This window comes from Xenia sp. Carnegie-2017, unplaced genomic scaffold (genome assembly GCF_021976095.1).
Source record: "Xenia sp. Carnegie-2017 unplaced genomic scaffold, XeniaSp_v1 HiC_scaffold_24, whole genome shotgun sequence".
NCBI lineage: Eukaryota > Metazoa > Cnidaria > Anthozoa > Malacalcyonacea > Xeniidae > Xenia > Xenia sp. Carnegie-2017.
Window position 1 is genome coordinate 17,153,428 of NW_025813487.1, and position 20,101 is coordinate 17,173,528.

Genomic DNA, 20,101 nt, shown 5'->3' on the forward strand with positions numbered 1-20,101 from the left:
AAATTTATGTGTTCTACATGCTTTTCCCTTCCACCTGTTCACATCAAAACGTATTTAACAACACTTTACAGCTAATTAACATAGCTAAGTTACGAAGAAATGTTAAATGCCTAAATTGAAATGATCCTTGCTTGTTGTAGTAGACTTTGATACACCAAAGAAGTGGTTGTCCAATGCATCAACTAGAAGTTTGTTTTTACCAAATTAAAATTAATATTGAAAATGTTAAATTGTTGTTCTTAATTTTACCGCTGAACCCAATCACTTAAACCATTTTCATTCATAAGTCATTATTCTTGATGCATTATTTTTGCCATATTCTCATTGTATTTGTGCTGCTGTCGTCTTGTGAACAAAGAGTAAGAAATAAAAAGCTGGTTTCATGTTGTAAATTTTACGTATAGTTCGGTTCGACATAACTTGGTGTATTTAGTTACAATTTTTTACCAATGAATGTTAGCAAAATTAAATTTAGTGTTAACATAGTTAATATTTAAGAACTTAAAATAATGCAATGGGAACAATATCATTTTTCGTCATTTAGCACTTGAAGTCATTAACCTGTTTTGCCGTGTTCACCCAGTTTAGATGCATTAATTTTGCTTCGGCGCTTTGTCTAAACAGAGGTAAAATATCAAAACTTATCTTCTATAACATTGTTTCGTCAACCAATGTATGTATCTTAATTTTTTCTTTGTTTCCAAATTTTCTAACACATTTAAAGTATTATTGTCGATTCGTAAAGGGTAGGATTTGAGGCAAAACAAAATTCAATAAAATGTTAAATAATTGTGGCAGTCGGCATAAGTGCATGTTTATATTCTCACGCACGCTACTCCACACTGAGGAAACAGCTTTCCAGCACTTACAAGTAAACTTTGCGAAACCACAACTCTATTGTTTACCATACTTGTAACGAATATTCACTTCTCTGTTTGCTAGGCGTTTTCTGCAGTTGCCTTTTGTGTGCGTTTTTCAAACAAAGACGTAAAGACAATAAAAGAACAAAAGGTAAGATGTATAAATTACGTTGGCTACAGTTGATGGTAAAACGAATGTTTGTTTATCCTCGTTAGCTTTCTTAGCATTTCTAATATACAATTTTTTCTTTGACAGAGCTTTAGCAGCTTACATGATAATTTGGCCTTCCCTCGAAGTATTGTGGTTTTAAAGGCTAAAGACATCAACTATTACGTTTTCATAGATCAGAATTGAGTCAATTTTTTCATAATTCCGTGGAAATTGTATGCAATCCAGAATAGGCGTATTGTTTCATTGTTGATGAGGATATTTAGTCTAAACCCTATTGAATATACTGACGAGGGAATATTTAGTCTAAAACGTCACTGATTGTCAGGTCAGACGAGGGAATATTTAGTCTAAACGTCCCTAATGAATACTTTGATGAGGAAACATGTCAGTAAACGTCCCTGTGATAGCAAGAGGCCACCATGTTATTACATAGTTAAATGTTGTTAATGACTTAATGTTGACAATGACCATATACAGTCTCAGATCTATAACAATTCAAACCAGCGGTTCATAACAGGTAATTTTACAAACAAATCTAAACAAATTTCGAAAAACAAACAGCAAAAAATTTGAAAACAAAAGAAAAAACAGGAGAGAATGCCAACTTTTACAAAACAGCGAGGACAGTAAAGAAAAGGCTTTATTTCAGTTTAAATAATACTTTATAATAAACCTTTATTAACTTGTTTATTCGCTCTTCGAGCCAGTGAGGTCTGCATATAAAGAATTAAATGATCCGATATTTCTCTTTAAAGAGTTCCCAATTAGTAAAGGTCTTATAATACAACTAATTTTAATTTGGTATTTCAGAAATTTATGTTTCTACATGCTTTCCTTCCACCTGTTCACATCAAAACGTATTTAACAACAATACTGGCACACTAATAACACAGCTATTACATGAAAAATTGTGAAAATTGTAAATTGAAATTCATCCTTGTTTTGTTGTAGTAGATTGATAATATCCAACAGAGTGCTGTCCAATGCATCAACTAGAAGTTTGTTTTTACCAAATTAAAATTAATATTGAAATGTTAAATGTTGTTCTTAATTCTTTACCGCTGAACCCAATCACTTAAACCATTTTCATTCATAAGTCATTATTCTTGAAGCGATGTTTTTCTTGTCATTTCTCACTGTATTTTCGCTGCTGTCGTATTGTGTCTATTGTTTAAACAAACACCTGTAGGCAATAAAGACAGCTGGTATTACGATGTAAATTTTACTGTATAGTTTTGTCCGACACAATTTGTTGTATTTAGGCCTAAAATTTTGCTAATGACTGTCAGCAAATTGAATTTACTGTTGGTAAAGTTGATAGTCAAAAACTTAAAATACGTTTTATATTGTAACAATATAATTTTTCGTCATTGAGCACTTGAAGTCATTAACCTGTTTTGCCGTGTTTGCCCACATTAGATGCATTATTTGTGCTTCGTTGCTTGTAGCTATAAACAGAGGTAATTCTCTAAAATGTCAAAACTCTATGTTCTATAACATTGCTTTGTCAACCAACAACAACATCCAAATTTCCAAACATTTAAAGTATTATTGTTGATTCGTAATATGATAATTGGCACAAATTCAAATGTTGAATAACTGGGCAGATGGCATGAGTGTTTGTATATACTCATGGCACTGTACATTTGAGGAAACAGCCTTGGCCAGCAGTTGCAAGTAAAACGTTGCGAAAGCCACAACTCTGTTGTTCGTCTGACTTGTATGTATCTTAATTTTTCTCTGTTTGTTTAAGGTGTATATCTGCAGTCGCCTTATTGTGTCCGTTTTTCAATTAATAAAAAAACAAAGGTAAGATGAAATGTAGTTGATAGTAAAACGGAAGTTTCCTTATCTTATTTGTATTATTTAATACTGCAAATTTTTTCTTCGACTGAGTTTGGCAAATAAGTGTTAATACAAACACCACACAACTTACGCCCCCCAAATGATTTGATTCTTATACCACAATACCTAAACGCTAGATGTAGGATTTGAGACAGGTTATCACATTAATGTTTTGATTCATATATTTATATACTATCATATTTTTTGCTCAAATCTCTCAACTACCTCAAAAGCAAATCCTATTCCACTGTTTTGTAAAAAATTTTGTTCTTTAGCGGAACCTGCGAAAAATTAAAAGAAATCCCCGTAAGATTTTCAATTCTTATGGAGTATTCATTGTCATCAAGTACTCCACAAATAACTGCAAGCAAAAGAATAAGCTTGAAAAAATGTAAAAAGTTTCACAACATTTCTACGATTTTCTGTGATATTTCTGTAAATTTTGTAAAAGAATTTGAGAAATCTCAAGATAACGCTGAAACCCAAAACTACTTAGCTGCCCTTAATATCGACGTTCGTTTATTTTGTGAGCTCTTCCCTCCTCAATAGAAAAAAAGCTCCGCGGTGCATGTAATGTAAATATCTAACACCCTTTCAACATTATTTTTTGGTCATTATCTTTTGAAATTTTTAATTTATTTAGTTAATTTTTCAACTGTAACTTTTTGAATTTGTCAACTGAGCAATTTAGCTGTTTTATACCTGCTAATGTGTTGAATTCGATGAATTAAAAATTCGAATGAAAATCCAATACGGGTATAGCATTAGAGACAATACGGGTATAACTATACAGCTATAGAGGCTGCGTTACAAGAAATTGTAAAGTACTTTATGATTTCATAGGTTTTTTACATGTATCATGACATAACAGGAAATTGAAATGAAATAGCTAATGGGAAGCTCTGCATGCACAATTGTTATTTTCATATTCAGATAAAGAATTTTAACATCGTCTTGGTTTTAATCTATTGTATCTAAAATAAATGATTTGCTTTGATTTTAATTTGATCTCGCTTTCTTCACTTCCTTAGCGCTATCCACTAAAAGCATTTTTCATCGTTCAATAAATCTCTTGAAACACAAGAAGTTGAAATTTATATTGAACCGAGTAAGAAGAATAAAGCATAAATTTAAAGTTAACCAAGTTTCATTATTTTAAGAAAATTATAACCACGTACCTATATAATAGCTACAGTGGCTACCAATAAGAGAGCCATCATGCAGCCATATGAGACTAACTCGATCTATTTCTGAACAGTTTTCTCTACACAATTTTGCTGAAATGACTTTTTTAGATAATGCTCATATATTGCTCAAAATACGTTTTGATCGTGATCTGCTTGCATCACAGATGTAATTGTGACGTAGTCATTGTCGATCTAAATATAAATTTAAAGTCTTCTGTGATAACGTACATACATCCAACAATCAATTATAATTTAGAGCTTTACTGTATATCCTTGGATCTATGCAATGATGAGTTTAATGATATGGTGGTTATTGTGGCTGTTATTTGGTCAAGGATTCACAATGAAAATGGGTTGGAATGAAGAGCTTGAGTTTTGTGAGGAAGAATGGAAGAAATTTGTGGCGGACAAAATTGAAATCGATTCGAAATGCAACAATACTCGTACACGTTGTTGTGTTGAGGAGAAGAAATATCTTTTGGAGCGATTTAAAATGTTTAGTGAAATATGTCCTCTTGAAGGTAAAGTAAACAACAGTTTAGTTTACAGTAAGTACATAACATCAACTGGCCATGTACTTGGCAAACAATCACAACACTTATATTACTGAGGTACTGTTTAATTTAAATATGTAATTGAAACCGTGTTCTTAGAAAGTGCAATAAAGTAAGGTACCTAAAGTAAATGGTTTGAACCCGTAAGGTACATGTTAAAGTACTCAACTGATTTGGATACACTAGCTTCACAGCATTGACGCAACATAATATCTCGTTCATTGTTCCTCTGTCTAGTTACAAAAGCAAAGTAATATGACAGTAGAGTCAAAAAAAAATATATATATGCAGTTATATGATATAGTCTGTATAGTTATTGTCTATTTGGGTTTAAGGAGGACTTTCGATTCAATGTGAATAGTATGTTACATTTTGTGGCCAAATGAGTGTCACTTTCCACTGTTCTTTTTCTCTGGACAACCAGTTAAAGATAACTTAATTTTTTGTTAGGGACATGTGGATGCAGCCCGATGATTTTGAACCTTACTGTTTTTCACACGTCGATTATCGTCATTATCGTATATGAAAAGCAATATCCGCAAAATGGAAAGAACCAGAAAACTTAACGTGTTCACATAAGTACATAAAAGAAAGAATAGAAGGGTGTCCTCTACCTTACCTTGCCATCGGACAACACAAAATCCCTTACGTGTATGTTTTATACGGTGGAAAAAATCACACCTGTTATGTTGTCATCAACGTGAGCCTAAAACGACAAGGTACATGCAAGAGCAGTATATTTTAGTTTCTCCTGTGTCAGTTTAATTTATAGTACACCAATGTGATTATAATGCTTCATATTCAACTTCGCTCAAATCCATACGACACTTTCACCTATATTCAATTCATTATGTACGTATACTCTTAAGTGAGTTTCTTTGCAGTTGCAAAGCTAATAGAATACACCCCGGAACAGCCAAGCATGTTTAATTCGTCATACATATATTATAATGTAAACCTGTAAAAGAGTAAAGCTCAATTCAAGAGCGTGTCTTGGTTATTTTCGAGTTTATTGATTTTATCCGATAACGATCACGTTGGAAGATTTTGATTGTTTGTTAATGGGTGTGAGGGTTAGGGTTAAGATGTTCATATATTGATCTGTGCTAGTTAATCTTCATTATTATAATACAACGGTGATGAAATCTCGATTGTGATTGTCTAAAAGCCTTCAAATAATTGTCAATACACTATCACCTAGAAAACATTGAAAATTACCTGTAGGTGACGAATTTTCTTTATGAGACAATTGTATATACAAGAAATATTTTGTTAGAATCTTCATCGACACTTTCAAGTGTTTTACTCTGCTCAAATTATCGGGAATATAGACGAAAAAACACCGAAAGTGTTAAACTGTTTGTCCAGAGAGTTTTCATCGCGTATTTACAGGAAATAGACGAAAGCGAACCGCAAAAATTTTTCAATCAGACTGCAGTCAGCGCTATCCCCCTCAGATTTGCTTCGCTAGATATCCAATTGACCTCGGTCTGAATATTCTTTTATATCATGCTCAACTTAATCCAAAAATTGTTAAATATTTTTAACGGGAGAATGTTCTTATATCACTTCAGTAGAAATAAATTTCGTTGTATATTAACCCTCTGTATAATATCCCTGTACATATTTGTATGCATCTCTCCTCTGCATGTATAAACCTTTATAAACCCGTAAAAAAGCCTCACGATTTTGTATAAGCCCTGGCATGATATTTATTTAAATTGTTTGGAATTTTAAATTGTGCAACTCTGGTATTCTTATTATCAAGAGCACTATTTCACAGCACAACTTAAATGAACTCCACCAAAAGAGTGTACAGCTTACAGAGTTCACAATTCAGTTTTACATTGAATTATATATTCCTTGTCTTCAAGTTTGAATAATACTAACCTAAATCATCAACTTTTCTGGGCACAAATTTGTATAAGTGCTTAGATAAACTTCCTTTTCATCAAAACGAAAGTCATGGGAGTTTATACAGATGAAAAATCAGGTTCAGCAAACAATCTTAAAATATTTCAAATATTTCAATTGCGTAAACAAACCATAACTCTCCTTTTCCATCGTAACAGACCGTGCGCCGTGAAATTTTTATTAATTGATTTTTACACTTTTCAACTTGTTTGTAAAATTTTTCAGTCTCCATGCCATTGAACTAAAATACATGGAACACTACATCAAGCATATAATTGAACCATATTTTACGCTACACACGCGAGATTTCACCAAAGACACGCGCGTTTAGTGTTTCGATTTCCTCTCGCGGATTAAATTTTATTGACTACACACTCGTGTCTGGGGTAAAGTCTTGCGTGTCTGGGGTAAAATGACGGCTTTAAAAAATTATTAGGGTTTTGTATTACAGGTAGCGTTCCATGTATTTCAGCTCAATGCTCCATGCTGGATGCCTTAAAGTCTTGCATACGCCATTATTTTTAAAATGACCCTCAACAGCAATTGGTTTATTTAATTCTTTAGAAAGGTTGAATTTCAAGATGACTTTTTTTTGGAGTGTTTTTTCCTATATTGATAGAATTCAGTATGCTAAATTATTTTTCATAAAGTCATATTATTTTTATATATATATTTTGTAGAGTGTGGTATTTTCAATCAATTTTATCATGTTTCATTGTCCTTTTTCAGATACGAATGGATTTTTCAACAAACATTTTCAGTCAGGAAAGTGTGTTTGGGATGATTTCTACATCCTGTATACAAAGAATTGTTTTAAGGAGTCAGCTTATTTTAAATTTTTACAATCTGGCTCCATGAATAGCTTGAATACAACATGGTGTCTTGTGAGATACGCAAGTTATGAGGGGTTATCTTATGGAAATTTTAATGGAAATTGCGGAGCCATCAATACCATAACCCAAACAAATTGGGGTGGTCTATTCTTTTCACGCTATAATAAATGTATAGTAGCACAGCCCTACTTGAAACTTGTCAGTTGTAAAAATGAAGAAGATCAGCGATTCAATTTTGGCAAGTGAGAATATTCATCCAGTTAGCGTATATATACTTAAACTCTGATTAAAAGCCACTGCAAAGGCCGCAGATATAGGAATGGCGCCAGTGAAGTCACTGCCATCACACACTTCATATTTATCAAATCAATTTTATTTTACAGGAATTCACAAATAAGCTAGTATAGATTGGAATTTACTCATTTTTTGTGTGTCTTCTATAGGATCAGTGACATGTGCTGGAAAAAATATAACAAACGCCAGATGTCCTAATAATCAATATATGGTGATAAAATTTGCAGAATATCGTGGATTGAGAAAAGGAAGCATTTGTGGTTCAAGTTTTGATTACAATTGTAGTGTCGATGTAACATGTGACCTTAAAAATTACTGCGATGGTGAAAGAAATTGTAATGTAACTGTTGATGATAATCATTTCCCTTCAAATATTTGTCCTGGTTTGGAGAAATATTTTTACTTTGAATATCAATGTAACTACACAAGTATGCCATACAGAATAATTTGCAATCGTAAGTATTATATGGGCAGATTATATTTTGCTTATTATTAAAGAGCTTCTGGACAAGTTTTGACCTTAATGCGCAATGGTATGGTGCTCATTTTTATACTATGTACGTTATCAATTTAGAAAAGTTGACACAAATTTGAATTTTCATCGGGTGTCTTCATGACTTCACACTAGAGAATTTTTACATATACTGTATATATATACAAAGATAGATTCATTACAATTCCTATGAATTGGGAAGCTAAACGCAGCGCTCACCTATAAAAAACGGTATTTGTTCTGGTTTCATTAATGATTCACATAATCACTTAGACACATTTTGTTGTGATTCGTGTTTACAACACAAGAGAAAAGTTCTCAGTTCAACTTATTTGCCTGTAGTTCATTGTCAACTTAAAGATTAAAATCAAAACAGTGCTTACCAACTTTAAGTGTAAATCTATAAGATACTGTGTCCATCAGAATGTGGAAAACATTTCTGGTTAAGTGCTTTCAAACTAAAATTTTTTTTAAGTTAATGTCACCTTCTGTGTTCTTCTGATATTCAAACTCCGTGTATATATTTTATTCATGGACGAGATTTGTCATATTTATGTTCATAAAACCACTTCTAAGAACACAGATTTCACTTTAAGATATGCGCCATGATCATATTTAAAGGAAAAAATAATTTTGATTTGTGTAGTTATGGATGTACGCCTGTCTAAATCGAATCTTCCAAACAAAGGTGTCGTGAATGTTATTACCAAGTATAGAAACTTCACTATTTGCAACAAAGGCCTTTTGCACAAAATAAAGACGATTATCTGTAAACAACTTGGTTATCCTACCGCAGTATCTGTGGAAGGCTCAATGTCACTATCATCTTTGATGCATCAATCGTTTATACCTGGAAATGTCAAATGTGATGCTCGAGTGAACGATTTATCTCAATGTGCTATCACTCAAAATAATGATTGCTCTCAATACTCGTACGTTACATGTAAGCATTCTCATTCAATTTTTTGAATGTATTAACGTATTGTAGGACACATTTGTATGACGTTAGAAAAATATTTTTAGCGAAGAATTTAACGAATGAATATGTTACTTTTGTCTTCTCAAATTACATCTGTCTATTGTTAAGCATCATGACTTACCTCTATCATCAAGACTTGCATCTGACATCGCAGTGTCACTTTATTTTACGCTGACTTGGAGAATTTCACAATTTTTCTTTTACATAACAAAAGAAATATAGCATCACAAAATATAAACGATCGCTACTCTTAAATAATAAATAATTAAAACAGGATTGCTGCGAATACTGAGGATTAAATTAATTTTACTCTTGCTACTTCATTTCGTGCTTCAAAAAATGTCCAATTGTCATTCCTCTGCAATACGATTAACGTTCACTCTTTAATGGAATTTTATCGCTACGGTATTGTTGTTATTTGACAAGATACTTACGGTTTCTTGTCATAGCTGGCTTGATTCCAACTGGAATTTAAACTTATTTAATGAAAGCATGCAAAATCAGTCGTATTCCTCCAATGTATCTGTGCTCTTTTTCTTTCTTAAGAAAACAGTTTTTAATTTTTCCAATTTTACGTGAATGGAGAACAATATGAGAGTGCACCATTGCTCTCTATCAAATCAAACCAGTTCTAATGTTATAATGCATTTCAACCAAATTCTTTTCTATTTAAGGTCATGTTTTTGATAATCCTCTATTAAAAAACGCAGAAAAATTCCCAGATTCTTGGTTTACTGCCTTCCCAAAGAGTCGTAGTGCTGCTAAAGCAAGAATATCCAGTGGTAGTTCATGGTGTGCTTCTGCTGCAGATGGCAATCATTATCTTCAACTGAATTTCCCAAGTCTTTATACAGTTAACGTTATTGCAGTCTTTGGAGACAGTTCAAGTTCAAGCTTTGTAACTAAATATCACTTGCAGACAAACATTGATGGTGTGAACTGGAAATCTGAAAAATCCCAGAAGGTAACAGTAGACTTATCGAATTTGTATATTATGAATTTAAAGGGAAAATTAAAAAAAGAAATGAAGTTATAAACTAAGTAAACTTTTAAATTGCTATTTATATACAAACTTGTGTGCAGATGTTCTTTCAGTGGTGTAGCCGGCACGCAAAATTGCTGGTTCTATGTAAATTTAAGATCATTAGCATTATTCATTTCTTTAGAGATCAATTATTTTTACAGTTAGCGAGCTGTGAGAATTTTACATATAGCACGACCAAATTTGTGGGCTAGCTACGTCACTGTGTTGATTGTCTTGGTTACTCCTGCACTACGAAGGACTCTTGCATTTGATTATAAAGTTTAAATTGTAGCTATGTGCATGATTTGAAGAGATACATAGACAATGCATAAACTACTCTCCTCTGGACAGCGTTAAACAAACCTTTTCTTCTAACCTTGCTCTGCAAATACACGAAAATCTTTTTTTGTTTTATTCCAGATTTATCTAGGAAACAAAAATGGTTACAATGATGCGGCTATAGAAAAGTTTTCTGGTGGCCTTAAATCAAAGCTTTGCGAATCTTTCCATTGAAATTTGTTGGTGCACCGTGTTTACGAATTGAAATTTGTGGTGGAGGTAAGAGGTAAAAAATATACCAGGTTTACTTTGCACTGTAAGCACTTAATTTTCAATATATAAAGTTTTTTCTCTGAGTATTAATTAAACATGAGTTAGTTGACAAAACAGAACAATTTTCCATGAAGGCTAAAGTGTTAGTTTCTCTGTTGAAATAAACTTATTGAAACAAGCCTTTTAACATGCAGTTAAGTTTAACACGTGTTATTGGAGAAAAAGCAGAACACTTATTTCACTTAGGGGCTACACATGGTTCAATTTGTAGATTTTTCTTTTATCGTGCAGACTTACTCCCAGACAAACCAACAGATCTCATTGCAACCAAATCTGCATCGACGTACCTCGAGATATCATGGAAACATCCCAAAAAAACTGGTGTAAAACTTGGTACAAATATCTCGAATCCTCTTACAAGATATCTATTGATTTTGCTGAAGGATACTATGATTGTTTTCGATAAAACTTTGGAGGTAACTGACAAAAAACCGTACAACATTACGAATCTTGTTCCTTACGCAACGTATAAAGTTAATGTAACCGCTGGCAATTCTGAAGGCTTTGGTAGATCAACTACAGCTACTTTTAGAACTGCTGAAGATGGTGAGTTCATATATATCTCTCTGGAAAAGCTAAATATCTCTCTGGAAAAGTTTTGATGACTCGTCGCTTTTCTCTGGCAGTGCAGATACATGCATAACATATATTTTAACGAATAACGAAAGCAGAGGTTATGTATGTATTTTTAAAAAATGTTTTGCCTTCAACTTGCAGATATTTCTATGTAGTCGCAATGAAAAATTGCACGGAAGGGAGTCAATTGCCTTCTAACTTTAAAAACACAGACTTAGGGATTTATTCTAAGGCCATATCTTCCGCACAACCAATGCCGTATATTGCCGCTGTAGTCTCTCGCAGAGACTTTAAGCCTGATTTTAAACTTGGTGACGGTAAAAACACAACACGGCGTTTCATTGGTGAAAATTATTATAATGGCCCGTTGAAGATTGGCACTAACCACAAAATATTTCAACGCAGTTTCATTAATGATCAGGTGCGATATTTTTTATTCATTTTCATCTGCATTGATTGCTGCAATTTTTATTCAAAGATAAATGTTCACTTCGTTTCAGGGTGATTATTATTCCACTGACTGGTGTCCAGTGGCAGCAACTGCCCAAAAGCACAAGTCTTCAGGTTTGTGTTTGCTTTCAATAGCATAAGGGAAATTTATCGATGTCTAAAGTGCAATGCTTCAAAATATTTGTAAATCTCAGTACAGACAAGTTCCAGAATTTTTTAAGGATGAGTAGAGATATTATTTGATGATACAGCCGATTTAATTGCAACAAATAACTGCCTAAGTGATTTTGTGTACTTCGTCTCTAACTTCATTGCGTTCCAAACCTAACTTATACCATAAATAAATCATGAATAGTTAACAGGAATGAATACATGAGGTGTGAGAGCGGTTACACCCTCAGCTTTAGAAAAATGATAAAATGATCGCTGAAAGACAACATTGGTTGGTAATGTTATGATTGGTCATTCTATTTTATCTTGTAGACGGTGCAAAAATTGGAGCCGTTGCTGGTGCGTTGTAGCTGCAATTTTGCTCATTATTTTTGTCATATTGGTCATTCTTTTCGTTAGGATCAATTCAAACTCTGCTACAGTGCAGTGAACTGCGTATTGTAGTTATTTGACGGCTACTAAAAGTTCTCAAAAATGGGGGAAGCTGAATTTTTTTTCGCGAAATTATTAGACGTTTTCTGAAATTTAACGTACTATAGAAGAATATGATTAAGCATAGAATTTTATTTCCTTTAACTATAAGAGTGAACGAGTGAATGATTCTGAACAGTATTTGAAAACAATTTGGAACATAACATCAAATTTTTAGACTAAGGATGTAGTCAATATTTGAAATAGGATAACGGCTGTAATACTTTTTATCTAAATACATTAAATAAGAAATAAAGTTAAATTACAAATAAACAGTGGCGTAGCATGCTCAGTATTTTATTTTAATGAGACGTGGGGAACGGGAATTTGATACATTCATGTATTTTGGAGTTTGTGGAATATGTATGAATATGTGCACTGTCATCTCATTAATTTACCTGACGTAGGAAACAGGAAGTTTTAGTGGATGGAGTTTACTTTGTTACCAACTTTGTTAGTTTAAAAAATGGTACTTTAAAGCATGTTCTTGTCCTTTCTTGTTTTCTTCTCTATCGTCATGATGATATTCATAGAAAATATCCAAAATTTTCGAGTTAATTGAATTTCCTGATTATTTGATTGCGAGAGTGCTAGGAACGTTGTACTTCGGCTGTAGATTAGTGATTAACGAAGAAGAAGAAATGGGTTGGAAGCAACGACTTGACATTTTAAAAAACATGAAAAATGTATGTGTCAGAAAGCTCTATTGCAAAACACATCCTTTGGTTGAATACTAAGGAAGGAGCCGAGTGGTTTCAAGTTAATTGGTGACAATCAAATCGTTAATGAATAGTCTGTTGTTAACCCCTCTCCTCGTTTTTCTACACCGGCCTGAACACCACCGAAAGATTGATCTCTGTTTAAACGCGGCCATATTTACATTTGCTTTCGAATTATGCTTTATTTACGGAAAATATCAACTTGTTACAAATACAGAAATACGGGGCAATTACAATGAAACATGAAGGTATCTTTATGAGGGTATTGAAGACTTGTGCGAAACAACGAATCAGGCTATAGTCACGGAAAACATAGCCGACCCTCTCACGAGTATCTCCGGTTAAAACGTCACATATACAGATGACCGGAAGTGCCCGGTGTTTCAACTTTCAAGAGTTCACTGATATCATCATATCTTCATTTAATTTCAAACACCGCACTGCATAAAACATTTATACTACATTCCTTTCACGAGAAAACATAAGCCTAACAATATTGACCTGCTCACCACTGTGTGACTTCATAGCTCAGTTGGTCAGAGCACTGCACCGGCACCGCAGAGGTCATGGGTTCGAATCCCGTAGAGTCAGCTGATTTTTTCAGGTCCTGAGACGATTGCTTAAATTGTCCAGCAAAGTGCGAAGATCATATCTTCATTTAATTTGATATCATGTAATATGGCGGATTGAAAAAATTTGAATAGTGTTGTGGTTACGGACGAAATTTTGTCCTCAAAAAGGTATTGATTTCTTTTTCAATATCAATTGTCAGTTCTTAAATATTTCATTACATTTTTGTTCACCTTGTACTCCGTTGGCGTTAATTTGACCTTTTAAATTGACAATCATTAGTCACCATGTTTCGAGACAAAGCCGATTAACAAAGACTCAGCAGACGGCAAAATATTCTCCTTGCCTGTATTTGTGTGCTATTCGTATTCTTCCTTTTGTTTTTTGCTTTTGCGGCAACCAATTTAATTAAAACTATACGCTACAGTTTCTTCAAATGACCATTATTGAAATAAATTAAGAAACAAAGACTGACAAGCAATTTGATATTCTGATGAAAAGTTTTTCGTTTGATATTTGATGTCTTCAAGAAGTGAATTTCAGCATTGAATTTCCAAATTGAAAAAGAACTTTAGATGTGCCTCGACTCTTTTAAAGATACAAATAAAAGCGTGTCTTTTGTCTGATTTATATGGACATGATATTTGTATGTTTGACTTCAAAATTATGAGTCGCTTTTATCTGATGTGATTCATGTTGAAAGTTTTAACATATTTTTTGTCTGGTGTTTAGTGTCTTGTGGAAATTGATTTGATGTCGAAACTTATGTCCTTATCTGTTCCAGTTTTAGTGTAGATTGATCTTTTGTATAATTACAATAGCTATGTTGCTGTATATAAAAATTAAAGTCTTTATCACAAGAAATCCAGTGCAGTGTCTTCATTCCGTACTATTCACTATTGTAAAGTATTTTGTGGGATTTGTCACTTGTTACTCCTGCTACACCATTTGCTCATTATTAAAGAAGATTGAACATTCAATTATGCAATTTTACTTAACAGTAGAACAGTAGAATGTTCATTAACTTGAAGGAAGAATCAAGAGCTCCAGTAGACAATAGCATTTATTTATACTGCTTAGCAATTGTTAATATTCAAGTCGCATTAATGCGCATTCAATTCAAGAAAAGTTTGAATCATTTGGATAAGAAGACATTTAAATAAACAAATGTATGTGTTGTGCAACAGATAGTCTGTTGTAACAGGTATAAACTGTTGCACATTTGTCTGTTGCAATCACGACACTGCACTTCTCTTTTCTTACAAAGTATGTATATACATGTTGTGCTATTGATTGTTAACTGCTGCTCTTGATGATAAATATTCTACAGCACTATTGATAAGTCAAAACATGTAATTGAATGTCCCATGTTATTAGATGATGAGCAAATGATATATTTAAAGAAATGTGTTAAATTACTTTTTTCTGGTTATTTGCTAGAATAAATGTCTGCAAAGCAGAAAAGATGAGGAAACGCCAATTCAAATTCTATAGAGAAAGCCGCCAAATCCATATCATCTTGCACAGCCCATGTTAAGGAAACTTTCATATTGGCAAGTCATAGCTTACACGGAACAATCTTAAATATTCACAGCAGATTTGTGCCTCCTGTTTTTGTTCGGCAAATGGATTATATTATTCGGTGATTTAGGAAAATTGAGAGGAGAATTTTTATACATATACCATATATATTATTTTGCAAAAAGTTATAATTCAAATTGCTGGCATCCTTTGTAACAAATAGAATTCTTTTGGTGAATCAAATATGGCAACAGACTCATGGAAGGTACTTTCTACTGCATTTTGTTTATGAAAATTTTATTTTCATTTCATTTTGCTGTTAATGTTTTCTTACTAATTAGAAACATTTTATAACCTTTTCTACTAATTAGAAACATTCTATAATGTTTTCCTACTAATTAGAAACATTCTATAATGTTTTCATACTAATTAGAAACATTCTATAATGTTTTCATACTAATTAGAAACATTCTATAATGTTTTCCTGCTAATTAGAAACATTCTATAACGTTTTCTTACTGCTTAGAAACATTCTATAATGTTTTCCTACTAATTAGAAACATTCTATAATGTTTTCTTACTACTTAGAAACATTCTATAATGTTTTCCTACTAATTAGAAACATTCTATAATGTTTTCCTACTAATTAGAAACATTCTATGATGTTTCTTACTAATTAGAAACATTCTATAATGTTTTCCTACTAATTAGAAACATTCTATAATGTTTTCCTACTAATTAGAAACATTCTATAATGTTTTCTTACTAATTAGAAACATTCTATAATGTTTTCCTTCTAATTAGAAACATTCTATGATGTTTCTACTAATTAGAAACATTCTATAATGTTTTTTTACTACTTAGAAACATTCTATGTGAACAAATGGGTCTCAGGACTATGGTATCAGTGACCATTACCTTTCAAATGGTGTTCATGTATTACACAGGGAAACAGGTGTCATTGAAAAACTTTGTGTGTTATTTTAACAATTCAAAGTCAGTTTAGTATGAAGTTTTTATGCACTGGTCAAGGACCCAAATTAATGCAAAAAAAATGCTTCTCAACTATTTTAAATTTTTTCATGGATCATTATGTGACATTGAGAAATGCAAAAGTTTGCTGCAGATTCTGCTGTTTTTACAAAGGTGTTGCTTTTGTAGAGTAAGTTCCTGCAAGATAAAAATAAGATGTACCATGAAGAAGTAAAAAATTTATCTATGACCAAAAAACTTGTTTCTTAATACACAAAAAATATGTCACTTTGTTCATCTAAAAGTGCATTTGCATGATATCTAAAAGTTTGCCAAAATGTTTTTGATTTCAATAGCCTTTGTAGAGGAAGCTGTAACCGTTTTGCACTGTTTGGTGTCTTATTTTTTGTTCTGGTCAATTTGAAAAGCTTTCTATTGAAACTTGCATTTGGACTGTTTGCCCCAGTAATCTATGTTTTAAGATAATTCTAATGATATCAAGTCCCATTATTCGACATAGGCACTTAAATCCAACATGACAGATATTGTATCAATTTTTAACCTAAGATTGTGAAAATACCTTCAACTGAAATTCACATGCCCATTTGTGTAATATTAATTTGCACCCTGTTTGAGGACATTAAACCACATTTGAATTCATTCAACCACTTTTGTATACATTCAACCACATTTGAAAACATTCATCTACATTTGAATACATTCATTTACTTTTGTGTACATTCAACCACATTTGGAAACATTCATCTACATTTGAATACATTCATCTACTTTTTGTACATTAAACCACATTTGAATACATTCATGTACATTTGAATACATTCATCTACTTTTGTGTACATTCAACCACATTTGAATACATTCATGTACATTTGAATACATTCATCTACTTTTGTGTACATTCAACCACATTTGAATACATTCATCTACATTTGAATACATTCATCTACTTTTGTGTACATTCAAACACATTTGAATACATTCATCTACATTTAACTGTATTGAACTACATTTGACCGGCAATGAGTGCTTTGACATCAACATGTGTATTAATGACATCTTCCATAATGTTATTGATATATATTCCTAATTTCATCCCTCTAAAAGCACATTCAGTCTTTCTTCTATAACATTTATGCATGTTTTTGCAGCAAAGTTATGGCTTTATTGAGTGTGCTGAACAGGATCTTCGAGTGTTCTTTCATTACAGTCAGTACAAAGGACATTCAAGTGAACTGGAACTTGGTGGTTTGTAAATTTTGCTTATTTTCACCCTTCAACGACTCTTATATTACTTGTTATGTGTGCAACTACACCATTAGTATTATATTGTTTTTCTGAAACGTTGATATAATTTCATTCAAGTATGAGGCTTGTTGCCTTTCTGCTATTTAATAAGGGGAACAAGCTGTTTTGTGAGCTTATCCAGTTATTCAGAGCATTTGTTTCATCAGTCATTATTTGAAAAGCATTCTTTGTCAAGTAATTCATTGGGTTTCTCATATGACTTTTCACTCCTACCATAATCAGTGGTGACACTTTATGACATATTGGGAGAGGAAGCTCATCCTCAAGGCATGAGATTTCTATGGAGATTCCAGGGCATGCCTTTGTTGGTATACTTTTAAAATTTGATCTCCACCATCTGAATCCCACCACAGTTCATGTTATCAACACGTGGCATTCACGTGCCTTCACGATGTTGTATGAGGGTGTTCTTTGCTATTCTAACTTGCACTGCTCTGTCTTTTTAATGTGAATGTGATGGGTATTCTGAAGGACTCTGTCTGCAAAAAATGTGTGTCCAAATGTTAGTGTTAGTTAAAACAACTTTTCAAACTCATGTATAGTCTTTGTTTTATTGTGGGGTAAAACGAAACAGAACTTTTGTTTATTTACCTAGTCAGAACAAACCACTGATCATTGACTTGTTGGGGAGTTTCACACTGTAATCCTTCACCATCTGCCCCCCCACCGCCTATCCCTTTGTCTCTACTGCTATTGCAAAGGCCACTGCTCTGGTCTATTATCTGAAGTGTAAAGAACATTTCGATTGATATTGATAGTCGATTAAATCTTTTTTTGTTTAGACTGTGTGGAGTTTGAAGTGACATCAGATTCTCGTAAGGGTAAACCAATTGCATGTCGAGTGGTGAAATTGGAACAAGGCTCTGTTTACATTTGAAGTAAGTGACCTTGACACCTTGTGTACTTTTTGACGCTTGCCGTGTATGCACGTTCATCCTGGTTTGGTTTACAAAGTTTTACGAGAAATTGAGAAATCGTCTCTTGGTGAATCATCCATTTATGTTTCCTTTGTAGGAAAAAAGCGAGGAAAGAGTTGTTGGTAAAGTGGAAGTTGAGGCGAGGTTGTCGAGACACAGCTACCCCAAACAGGTGATTTTCATCGTGATCAATTAGCTGGGAAAATGTAATAGTCAGTGGCGAAGCAAACGCGTTAATTAAGGGATGGGGAGGGGTGGGTAGATAACAAATTCATCTATGCACATCTTTATGCATGGAACACAATGGAACTCAATACGGCAGGACATGCATATGTGGAATATATGGATGTGTGCTCACCCTCCCCCAGTTATCGTGCTTGCTACACCACCGTTCATTATGCATATTGCTTTAAAATTACTCGTTGTTAATGGTCGTGTATGAATTTTTTGGTCGTGTCGTTGTTATTGTATAATATGTTTGATGTCAGGGTTGTTTAAAATCATTGCATAATAAACGTCTTCAAGGATCAGGAGTGGAGTTTAAGTTCATTGCATAATACAGGTTTGCTCTGTCAATGGGGGTGTTTTAAAATCATTGCATTGATAAACGTCTTCATGATCATGGAGTGGAGTTTAAGTTCATTGCAATACAGGTCTGCACTGTCAGGGTGGACTTTAAAATGAATGTATAACACAGGTTTGCAATGGTCAGGGTTGGTGTTTAAATCATTGTACAATACAGGTTTGCACGGTCAGGGTGGTGTTTGTGTTCATTGCATAATACAGGTTTGCACGGTCAGGCTGCTTAAAAATCATTGCATAATACAGGTTTGCAATGGTCAGGGTTGATGAAAATCATTTACAATACACGTTTGCACGGTCAGGGTTGATGTTTAAAATCATTGCATAATACAGAACCAACAAAGGCTGATGTTTAAAATCATTGCATAATACAGGTTTGCACGGTCAGGGTGATGTTTAAAATCATTGCATAACAGGTTTGCACGTCAGTTGAGTTTAAAATCATTGCATATACAGGTTTGCACTGTCAGGGGTGGAGTTTAAAATCATTGCATAATACAGGTTTGCACGGTCAGGGGTGAGTTTAAAATCATTGCATAATACAGGTTTGCAATGTCGGGGTTGAGTTTAAAATCATTGCATAATACAGGTTTGCAACGGTCAGGGGTGGTGTTTAAAATCATTGCATAATACAGTTTGCATGGTCAGGGTGATGTTTAAAATCATTGCATATACAGGTCTTCATGGTCAGGGGTGGAGTTTAAAATCATTGCATAATACAGGTTTGCATGGTCAGGGGTGGTGTTTAAAATCATTGCATAATACAGGTTTGCACGGTCAGGGTTGGTGTTTAAAATCATTGCATAATACAGGTTTGCAATGGTCAGGGATGGTGTTTAAAATCATGCATAATACAGTTTTGCACGGTCAGGGGCTGGTGTTTAAAATCATTGCATAATACAGGTTTGCACGGTCAGGGGTTGGTGTTTAAAATCATTGCATAATACAGGTTTGCACGGTCAGGGGTTGATGTTTAAAATCATTGCATAATACAGGTCTGCACGGTCGGGGGGTGTTTAAAATCATTGCATAATAAACGTTTGCATGATCAGGGGGTGG

General features: G+C 33.3%; 2 protein-coding genes and 1 long non-coding RNA gene across 15 annotated transcripts in view; all 3 read left to right on the forward strand.

Moving 5' to 3' along the window:
- Positions 1-976: 976 nt before the first annotated feature.
- Positions 977-20,101, forward strand: part of LOC124452269 — a 99,725-nt gene continuing 80,600 nt past the window's right edge. Inside the window, exon 1 of the mRNA XM_047002852.1 lies at positions 977-1,011. The gene's annotated coding sequence lies outside the window, so the exon portion shown is untranslated. The remainder of the gene's footprint in view (positions 1,012-20,101) is intronic.
- On the forward strand, positions 2,716-7,276 carry LOC124451638. The gene is made up of 4 exons (XR_006950584.1): positions 2,716-2,841; positions 4,321-4,585; positions 5,069-5,337; positions 7,262-7,276. It is a non-coding gene; the product is annotated as an uncharacterized LOC124451638 (long non-coding RNA).
- The window catches only part of LOC124451619 (receptor-type tyrosine-protein phosphatase U-like), a 69,499-nt gene continuing 57,259 nt past the window's right edge, over positions 7,862-20,101 (forward strand). For 4 of the 13 annotated variants that reach the window (XM_047002232.1, XM_047002234.1, XM_047002231.1 and 1 more), the window contains exon 1: positions 7,862-8,114. In XM_047002232.1, coding sequence (XP_046858188.1) covers positions 7,868-8,114 — 247 coding nt within the window. In that variant the 5' untranslated portion in view covers positions 7,862-7,867. Of the gene's footprint in view, positions 8,115-13,846; positions 13,895-15,473; positions 15,511-16,109; positions 16,221-17,386; positions 17,484-18,325; positions 18,423-18,557; positions 18,660-20,101 lie in introns of those variants that run through there. The other 9 variants (XR_006950571.1, XR_006950573.1, XR_006950577.1 and 6 more) reach the window with 7 other exon arrangements.